Below are 11,418 nucleotides of genomic sequence, written 5' to 3' on the forward strand. Positions count from 1 at the left end.
GCAGGACTAAATTTTTCCTACTAGCAACCCCCATAAAAATTAAATGGCAGCTTCTTAGGTACTCCTTTCCATCTGGGATTTTATTTCTTAGCTTGAGATTTGAAAGATGGTAGAATTGTCCAGATGCTTGAATTGGAGATTAGCTGTGACAGACATAACAAGTGAAGAACTGACAAAAATCTTGAGGTCATAATTCTGGACAGGACATACTATATGTATGTATATTTAAGGTTTTTTTTAAGCTGACTATGCAGTATGGCTTTGCTTATTTTTGACGGCCATACTGTGACCTATTGGTGTTAATTTCTGTGTCATTTGATCTCTTGTGGAGAGATGTCTCATTGGCAATCATACCACATCTACTTTTGTATATCTATGTATAAATAACATGAATCTTGTCATTAAAATAATATAATCTATGTACAATACTATTTACATAAATATTTCATGTATCATCATAAGACTTTAAATATAACGGTTTTGACTGTTCTAACATCCTTTTCTGAGCTTTCTTTAATTTCTTGCCTGTGGGTGGTAATAACGTCTGAGGTAAATTCATCTGAAATACAATCAAAATATGTAATAGAATACCTAACATTTTGAATTCTTTTTTGGGTGTCCCTTTTTGAATGACATACAGTGCTATCTGAATAAATTTTACATTTTAACATGCATCATAAATATGTTACTTTAATTTTATTCTAAGTGTTCTATTTCAAAATCACATAGTGCTATTTTTAATCAATGACTGTACAAAACACTGATATCACAACTAGGTTCATTGATTTGCTTATTGACTATTGATAAATGTTGAAGAGGAAAAGCAGTTTTCAGTGGCAGATCAATACAATAGAATGGGGACATATAGTTTGAACCACCCCTTTATCCTGGTTTCGGACACTCTCCCCCTTTTTTAAATGGCTGGATTCGCCCCTGGTATTTATATAAAATAAATTGAATTTCCATTCAAAAGTTGATAAAACAGATAGATTCTGTCAGGACTGTTGTCAAAGTTGTCTAATCGCTACACTATAAATACGCAGTTTCCAAATCTAGGGCATTTTGGGTAATAATTAAAATTGTCAAAAAAGTAGCAATCAACTAATGAGATCTTCAACATTGTATTTTAAAATTTAAGTATAAATTAAGAATGGAAACAGGGAATTTGTCAAAGAGACCACAACCTCACCAAAAAAAAACAAAAAAAGCCCACAAATAGGTCTTTAATACAACAAGAAAATCCAATACCCTGAGTCAGGCTTCTGCTGACCCCTAATTAAAATTGTATACTAGTTCAATGAAAATGGACTTCACACTAAACACTAAACTCTGAAACATATAAATGAATCATAATTAATAAAAACATACAAGACTTACAAAGACAAGAGGTTGCTGACTTGGGACAGGTTTAAAGAAGTCTGATTCCAACGTTAGAATAGATAACAGAAGAAACTATCAAAGTAAAATGACAATAATTAATGAACATTATTTGAATTTTGGTTTCCAACAAATAATTTTATATCTCTATTTTTTTTCAGATTCTGAAACAGCATATTTAAATATGTAACACAAAAGTCAGTGACCTAACTATATAAATTAAAAGAACTTGTTAGAATATAAAACTTAAGGCTTGCAGTCATGAACAAAAGGTTATAATGTGTTCTCTTAGGAGTGTTCTTTGTTTTAATCACTTTCAAATGTATGTCCACAAGGAACAGTTTAATGAATTGACTATATAAATTTTTAAATTAACCTATATTGGCTATAATTCTTCAATCAATTGGAACATCTGCGAGCCCACCTGAGACTTGTCATGTGTCAATTTAATAAGTCATTTTCCGATAGAATGAACGTGGGAGGGTATGTTGAGAAGTTATGAGTCATTTATGATTGTACAGGAATTTGTCCTTTTGTTTAACCTAGTTACTCAAAAAAAAGTATTTTGGCTGTAGGGGGATTCCCTCCCACACGATTTTAAAAGAATGGCCTTACCTATTATTACCATCAACATTAAACTCTTATCTGTATTACTATAAACTGTGAAACATAGAATTCTATATTAACAAATTTTATTTGAATCCTAACAATTTTGTGTGGTATACATAACATAACACATTTAGGAGGGGGAATACTTCTTTTCTCTGGGAAAGTCAGTTTTTGATAATATTAAAAAGAAGAAAAACATGATTGATACACAGGAATTTCAAAAAGCAAACTTTTCAAAACCTTAGAAAATGTTTATACTTAAAATGGAGCAATATGTTGGTTTTTTTAGTTTTTTTAACACTACCGATCAAATTAATTTTTTTTAAATTTGACACTTATATAAAATGATAAAAGGTTTGGGGAAAGTCAGCATTCAGAATATTTTTTTTTTAAATTTGCATGACAATATGATTTTCACATAAATTAGGGAGAATTATATTTTTTAGGGAAAACCCATACCCATACCCATACCCTGTAGGGTGTGTCTATTAAATTTATTTTCTTGAGGCCATATCAGTGAATTTTAATATTCAAAATGCATGATCTGTATCAATTAATTGTTTCTTCATAGATATGTGTTTACTCAATTAGCTCAATGATTCTACATGAAGTTAAGGAGCCTTTAATTATGATATATAAATCCTTGAATAATAATGTATCTATGACATAACTTCCATTAGATAGTGACCAAAAAGTCATAATATGTTCATAATTGATTTTCCATTTTCTTACTGAGCAAGTACTTGATAAGAAGCTCTTTCCTGATTTGACTTCCCTATATTATATAGATGATACTTACAGGTCTTGGGTATGGCATCTTGTAATGTATTGCTGAAAAATATATACACCATAAACAATATCATATTTCTATATGTAATAGTTGGTACGTCCTTCACAAATTAGCCCTTCATATTGTCATAATTTTCTAATTTATAAATCAATGATGCATGTGATCTCAAAAATGAATGTTAATATATATTACATATTTTTCTGTTTTTATCATGTTTAATAAATTTAAAATTACTCATTGATACTTTTAAGTTGTTGACAAACAAAAATAATGGAAAGCTATTAAAGATAACAAATTTTACCATATTGAAAAATAGAGTTTATACATGTTATAGATGTCTCATCAATCAACATATTTGAAAGTCTGAACCTAATATACAAATGTTGAAGAGCTGATAAAACTATAATAGGATCAAAAGTAAAGCAACTTCTGGACAAAGAATCCATGCTATACACTAGCATGACTAGTGCAAATAAGATAAGCCATTTTTTTTCAATTTAAATATCTCAAAATCTGTCAATGTGTAAAGTTTTGACATTGGGTTACTTGCTTGACTAATTGCCCTGAAATTTTCCTAATTGTTTTATGAGCCCTCTTGTTTACAGCTAGGTCACTGTGCAAATTAATTAATGGTAATTATCCTCAGGGTTTTAAAAACATACCCATTTCTACTCTTGTTTCTGCTTCTTTAATGTGCATTTTTATCTGGTCCTCATTTTGTAACTGTAAAGATAAATTACATCTTGTAATGGCTCAATTGCTTCTTCTGCATGTTCTGTTCTGTTTGAAATATTAGGCAATAAGCAATATCAGATTAAACAACAGTTTACTGTTGATTTATTTATTTTTGTTGGTTTCAATTTTATTTTGGATTGAGGAAAACTTGCATTTTGTGGATATCTGATGGTGGTTTTTCCAGAATACTACTGGATAAATATATGCAACAGTAAATTTGCAATTCTTGGAACATTTAACTTTATGGTTTCCCTGAACCCATTAAATCCACGAAGATTGGTATCCAACAATTAATAATGAACAGTAAATAAAAATATTCCCCCCATAAATCATATAAATTTAATATAATAATGCTAAAAAACAATTCAGGATTTCACTAAATTTTGCATGCTCCATAAACATGATAAAGATCACAAAAACGTCAGTAGATTTTTAAAAAAGGAGACCCTACGGCAAACAATTATTTGGAGTGAAGTCTTTGCAAGCTCCATAAGGGGTTGGCCCAGGCCTATTGTCCCCCCTTTTCCCCCCTCATTTTAAATAAGCCACTAATTTTTTGTACTTTATATTACAATATGTATAACTCTTATTATCTTTCATTAACTTGATTATTAAGACAAATTTTGTTTACAATTCTTCAAACTATGTTATAACATAAACCACACAGATGAATCCACCTTACATTTTTGTTCTTGTGAAATAATGTTCTAGCTTCATTTTGGATGTAATTTTTTTCTGTGGATGAATCTTCAATGCTAGCTGTGATATTTTTCCATTTGCTGGATAGTCGAAATATTCTTCTATAAAGCGTGAGAACTTCTCCTCTTAATGACATCACTGGAAATATATAATTAAAAGATAGTATGTACCATTTTCCGTACCATATTTCACAGAACCTTGTGAAAGAGAGTTCAATTTACTACTACAAAATGTATGTAAGTTACTCACAATCAATATATACCTGACTATCATGACTATAATTATAAAATGTTTCACTTTAGGAAGAACATGTAGAACAAATTTGCATAATTTATCAATCAAAGGGAGGTTATTATGAGCAATTTATATTTTAAAGATTTTAATATAATATATTCATGAATCTGTTTCATAGTGAAATTTGTCCTTGAATCTTATTTCTAATATATTCATTTATATAAAAAGATAACTTACAGCATGATTTGATAAGAAAGATAACATTTCACAGATAAATACATTCCAGCTGTTGAAATTGCTTTTGTTCCAATATACCAATACAAATATTTTATACATTGGCACAAACTCAATTACAATAATTGGCAAAGGCCCATACAACTAGTATACAAATAGTAATGATGCAGCAATTAAACAATAGAAGGATAGGGCTACACAATGAACACAGTCATTTTTTTCTTGATCATAAAAAACCGTTGGTGAAAAAACTGTCAAAATAGGTGCAATTTGGGTACCGCCACGTTAATTCAAATACACTATTAATATTTCATAGTATTTGTAAAGGTTAAGTTTTTTTTTAATAACTATTCAATAAGTTAACTACCCAGATAGAATTTTACAGCAAAGGAAAAAATATCCCAGGGAAATATTTTCCTCCGGATAAAAAAATAACAACACTACTGTTACATTTTTTCCTCGGATATAGTTTTGCTTTACATACATCATTTTTGTACATGTATGTAAATGATGTATATATATATCTGTTTTATGTTGTGTTTGTGTTATTATTATTTTTCAATTTATTTATTTTTTCAATTCAAAGTTTTATTGCCATATAAACTATACAGTTTGTGACATATAACAACAACAAAAACAAATAAAGACAATAACTAAGTAACTCAATATATATACACAAATTCAGGTAAATATTAAAGGGTCCCCTGTCCTCAGTTCCATTGACTTTTTTATAAAGGATCCTAGTTTATTCACTTGTGTTGGTGTTGATGGGTTAAGTATATATATAACTTTGTCATTGTCAGTGAGATTAGCAAATGAATTACTTTCTCTGTTAATGCAATTAAAATATGTTAATCTAATATTTGAATTATGGGAACAATTTATTAAGAAATGATTCTCATCATCTACTACTTTGCATTTTTTGCAAAGTCTCTCTTCGCGAGGAATTTTAAAATGCCTTCCTTTTTCAATTAATAATGAATGGTCACTGATTCTAAGTTTTGTAATTAATTTTCTAAATTCAAAGTTTGGGTTAGAGAGGTAAGGTTTGATCAATAGATTTGGCTCAAGTCCTTTATAAAAATTTAATTTACTTTTATAATCAATAGATTTTAACTTATTCATCAACAGGTTGTTGTAATATGAGTTTATTTGGGGTTTATAATATAGCTTTTAATATTTTTTAATTGTTTTAAATTATTACAGGTTTTTAGTCTATCTATATCAATGTTAGATTCAGAAAGAATATCTTTTGCAAAAGTGAACCATGAATAGGAGCCACTAGAATCCAAAGTTTTAGTTAATTGAAAAGATTCATATAATAAGGGATTCAAATTTGAGGTGAAAACACAGGCACTTGTTTCTATCCATACGAAGGTCGACTATCCATATAAATAATAAATAAATAAAATATTTATATGGATAGTCGACCTTCGTATGGATAGAAACAAGTGCCTGTGGTAAACTTGCAATAACTAAGATGCAAGTTTTCTATTGGAGTCTTGTCAATAAAATTAAATGGGTCCACAATTTTTCCAGAAAACAAAGCTCTTTTTTTAGCTTTGAAATAATATGTTATATATGAGTCCAAATATGTTATCTCAGAATTATAAGTTAATATAGGTCTCACTAAGGTGTCAAATAAGTTATTTGACACTCTGATAGGAAGGCTGTCAAGAGAATTTTGCTTATTATTTTTTTGTTTTGTTGCTTTATTTTCAGCATGGCAAATTTATTCTAATATCTTTACTATAGTGCTTCTGCTGCTTTTGTGCTAATTTTAGAAACTTAATGTGCTTTTATGCTTTTTATGTGCAAACCATTTCATTTGTGCTTTTGTGTTTTTATCTCATAATTGCATGTACCAGTATGTGTTAAACTTGTAAGATGCTTAAAGAACTTTTGTGCTGCATGTTTATATACTGATTGAACTCTTGCTTTATATGTTTAATGTTGTGTGCATGACTCGATATGTATGTTTTGTTTTATTTGTTGTTATGTCGGTTTTAAAAGCTCTTCAGAGCTTATGTTTGTAATTGCTTGCTTATACCGACTCTAAATAAAGCTTTATGTCTTATGTCTTATTAATTATGAGAATTAGTATATGTTTTAATAGAAAACAAAACCTTTTTTGCCTTTTTTGTTAATTCAGCTGTACTATGACTGAGATTACCATTTGATTTAATTAGCAGACCCAAGTATTCTGCATGTCTTTCATTTAGGGGGGGGGGTCAAACATTTCACCTGTTGCAAGCATATGATGTAGTCTTTAACTACCATTCTTTACTTTTAGAATGACGATAGTTTTAAACAAGATGATATATTGGACATTGCAACTTATGCGGGGTTTAATTACTTCATAAGTTGGATCATGATACGTCTCTGTCAAATTAGTCTGCAAATTCAAAACAATATTTGTAAGGTAAAACTAAGAGAAAATCCGAATAAATTTGAAATCTAACTGAAGACCAAAGAGAAAATTTACAAGACAGCGCACAGGTCGATATCATTTGCTAAAACCTTGAAATGCTATAATAATTTACCCCCAGTTAATGTTCTATATGATGTTTTCCTATGAGAGAGAATCAAATGAGTTTGGGACAGATTAATTCCAATTCAACTTCAAATATTTGTTTCCTCATCTACTGTACACAATACTTCTTAACTTTAATATGTTGAAGAATTTTTAGCCATGTCTTGTCTTGTCTTGTAGTAGTTCCGTCCTATATAGGACCACCTCCAGTAACAGGAGTAGATTCACAATTGTTTTATTTAAAAATTTTTTGTTGTTTAGGAACAGTATATTATTATTCAAAACTTTGCCAGTTTATTTTCGACTTATGAGTTTGAAAGTCCCTTTGGAATTTTTTGCCTCTATTAATCAGCAAGCTAATCATATTCAAGGGAACATTCTTAAAATCTGAACATATTTATAATGGTTAATATAAAAAACATGTTTTGTTAGTTTTTGTACATAATTAAGAATATGAATGCTTCTTTGCGTTAATATTCATTGGGGTGTAAAAGCGTTGACCGAAGTACATTTTGTATAAAGCGCAGAAGCATTCTAAAAATGCGCGCACGGTCAACTCTTTTAACCTATGAACTTACTAAAATAAGCATTCAATACGTCTTATAATTACATTTTTATAATAACACGTGTTATATAAATCTGAGACAAGTGCCTGTGGGTTTTTAAATTACAAGTCAATACAGAGAAAGCAAAAGTAATGGTTTTTGATTCAAACGGAAAGTTTTTTCTAAACGAATTTCATTATAATGGCAAACCCTTAGAGATAAGATAAGATAATAAGATAAGAAAACTTTATTTTGATTCGGCATAAGTACAAATAAGCAACACAAGCTCTAAGGAGCTTTTGACCGAATATAAAAACATATAAATAACATAAAACCAGTGCATTTTGACATTTAAAACAACCTGTAATACAAAGTTGAAATTTCACATACATAGCATGCAATAAAAATAAGCAACAAATTTTCGAATGAAGTAACAACATGCTTGACCAGAGCAACCAAAAGCAGCATTACATAATAAACAGCTCAAGAATTATCTGCAAGCAGAACAGCGACATTCCAAACCGTTCCAGGACTGAACAAGACTTTTAAAATGTGAAATAAAATTGAGAATGGAAATGGGGAATGTGTCAAAGAGACAACAACCCGACCATAGAAAAAAAAAAAAACTGTTTTCAGTCCTGAGATGGTTTGGAAGGCTGTTCCATAAAGTAGCAGCAGCAAATTTGAACGATTTTTTTACCGTAACGGGGTGACTGTGGAATTTCAAGAATATTTACATACCTGAAAGCATATTTAGATTTTTTGACATTCACCAAATTTTGTAAGCACACAAGAGCTATGTTGTTTATAATTTTAAAAGTTTCTAGAGCCATTGTTCTTATCCGTCTGATCTGCAAGGAGGGCACCTTAGCTTTAAGTAAGAGGTCCTCGTAGGAGCTGTTAAATCATCATACACAAAACGGAGTGCTCTTTCCTGCACCTTTTCTAGTTTTTTAGAATTTTTCTCAGTGCAAAAATGCCATGCCAAAGGGCAAAAATTAAAATTACTAAGAATAAAAGTATGAAATATAGTAACGGTTTACTAAGTCTATCCAAAAATGAGTCTAAACGTTTTAAAACATTTAATTGCCTTCCTACAGATTGAGCTGATATGAACATCAAAATTTAGCTGGTAGTCTATTTCAATGCCTAATAATTTTACTGTTTTTTCACAAGTGAGGTTCGAATTTTGAATATGTATAGATGGGTTCTTTTCAAAGGTCTTTTTGCCAACAGCCAAAACTTGAAAAAAGTCAGGATTTGCTTGCATTTTATTCACCCTGGACCACTCAATAAGTATTTTTAAATCAGATTCCAAAGTTGAAATTAATAAATCGAAGTCTGGAGTACAAAAAGACAAAGTATTGTCATCTGCATAGTTATATAAACTACCATTTTTACCAAAAATTAAAATAAAGAGACAGTTAGTACTTATTGTTACTTCGGTATCAATATTAGATATATGATATTCTGGCCGGGGGGGGGGGGGGGGAGGCGGGGGAGAGGATGATTTGTTTTGGATCGGTTATTTATTTTTGTAAACTAAGAGGACAGATTATTTATTTTCTTCACTGTTGAAGCAAGATTTTTCAGTTTCATTAAAACAAGGGACTGATTATTCATTTTCACAACTATATTTATAATATTTAAAAACACAATTTTTAAATGAATTTTATTATACATGTTACAAATAATACATGTAACTATTATGTATAATCATTGTCATTAATTTAATTAGAATTAACCATTATCCTCTGCAGGAATGAATCTTGCCAACTGCGTATACATGTATTTCATACATACACAGTATTAAAGTTTTGCTGCCACTTGCCTTTTTATTAATTATTGCCAAACATATTTCGCCCAGCGGATCGAGGCAAACATTTTTTGGAAGGGTTTTGATGCTGCTGAAAGCCCCAAGAAGCTACCGAACAAATGATGCTAAGTCATGCTTTCTGGGTGTTAATCCCAGACCTTTTCTAAATCTGAAAATGCAAGTTCTGCTTTAATCTTTTTTGACAATATTTTGGTCTCAAAGCAAAATGTGTAGATTCAGTGTAAGAATTAAGTGTGTATAGGCAAGGACGTATGTTAGTTATACGTCCTTGGTATAGGGACTACATTAAAAGACCAAAATGTAGGATAAGGCAAACATGTAATTCTTATAGTTAAGTATGTGACTGGTTTTTTTTTTAACTCATGATTAAGTTAATAACAAAATTACTAAATTGCAAAAGGAATGCAACACTAACAGAATACAGAATGAACAAAAGACAAATAAATAAGAAACATTGATCCTGAAAAAAACAGGGGCCATGTCCAAGGAGAACAGAACTTGCTTCTTGCAAGAAGCTTTCAGTGAAAACAATTTGATATGAAGACAAGCTTTTGGTTTTGAAATTTCCTACATGAGCCTATTTGCCTCAATGAAGTTACTTCCCTGTAATAAAAGTGAGGTAAGTGTTCCTGAGAAAAGATACCTCAAGTGAAATCAAACCTATTTTCAGACATTTCAAGTATATTTGATAATATTTATACTTTTATTGTTAAAAGATTTGGGAAGTGTTTCCCGATTTTTGTGTGGAAAAAAGATAAATTTTATGAAGAATCTGATGCCATCTCATACTTTCGATTAGACCCGCTGAGTTATTTATTTTCAATACATTGTAAGTCAGGTTATTTATTTTCAAACTACCACAGAACAAACCATTTATTTTTGTGATTATTAAGGCTGAGTTATTCATTTTCAAAATCCTCCTCCCCCCCCCCTCCCCCCCCCCCCCCAGAATATCAAATGGTCGTCCCCTAATGGCAGTCAGTTTAATGTCGCCATCACTTCGCTTATGGAAAAAATAAGGAAGCGGCATATTTTAGAATAAAGAAACCAATAGGATTAGATAACCCTCGTAAACTTCTGGAAAAACTTTTTGATTCCTTAGTAGCCCCTATTTTCCTTTATTGTAGCGAAATGTGGGGGATTATTTCGACATTTAAAGACAGTGATGCCTATGAAAAGTTGCATATAAAATTTATTAAAGAAATCTTGGGAGTACATTGTTAGGCCTCGAATGATGCATGTCGTTCCGAACTTGCAAGACTGTCATTGAAAAATAGGATAATGTTATCTAGTATTAAATTCTGGGACCATTTAATCACTTCAGAAGGAAGTTTAGTTCACCAAATATATAATGCTACACAAACCTACTTAAAAGGATTAATATTATTATTCAAAACTTATGTTTATCATATTTTAGGTCAGGTCCTTAATGCTGTTGGTAAATTTATTAAAGTGAATATGAGTTAGTAATTGTATTGTAACTGCATGTAAAAAATTGTTAGTATCTATGTATCTATGCAAATCAATAGTCTTTTTCCTTATTCATGTATGCTCTGTATGCCCCTTGTGGGCCCTTAATTGGAAATAAAATATGTTCTGTTCTGTTCTGTTCTATTTGTCAAATGATAACCTTATTATTAAACCCCTTTTTGGTTTTATAAAACAAAGACTAATTGACCAGGGTTTTCAGGAACAACATGCAAATATTTCAGCATCTCCAAATTTGATTAACATTTTTCCAGAGTGTTTACAAAATGAGTGAACGGGCAGGTTTTGTCGATGCTTTAAAAAATAGATCAGATCGATCATCATTGTGTAAATTAAG

At 30.3% G+C, this 11,418-nt stretch overlaps 1 protein-coding gene across 3 annotated transcripts; it reads right to left on the reverse strand.

Annotated features, from left to right (window-relative positions):
• Positions 1 to 395: 395 nt before the first annotated feature.
• On the reverse strand, positions 396 to 7,163 carry LOC139489060 (LYR motif-containing protein 1-like). Of its 3 annotated transcripts, none has more exons than XM_071275172.1 (5): positions 7,035 to 7,163; positions 4,194 to 4,348; positions 3,439 to 3,499; positions 2,786 to 2,817; positions 396 to 559 (listed from the first exon to the last, which is right to left on the reverse strand). In XM_071275172.1, coding segments are annotated over exons 1-5 (363 nt in total). In that variant the 5' UTR covers positions 7,036 to 7,163; the 3' UTR covers positions 396 to 445. The 3 variants fall into 3 exon arrangements, with proteins under 3 accessions (XP_071131273.1, XP_071131272.1, XP_071131274.1); XM_071275171.1 differs by having other exon boundaries at positions 6,923 to 7,083; XM_071275173.1 differs by having other exon boundaries at positions 6,966 to 7,060.
• Positions 7,164 to 11,418: the final 4,255 nt, after the last annotated feature.

This window comes from Mytilus edulis, chromosome 9 (genome assembly GCF_963676685.1).
Source record: "Mytilus edulis chromosome 9, xbMytEdul2.2, whole genome shotgun sequence".
Lineage (NCBI taxonomy): Eukaryota > Metazoa > Mollusca > Bivalvia > Mytilida > Mytilidae > Mytilus > Mytilus edulis.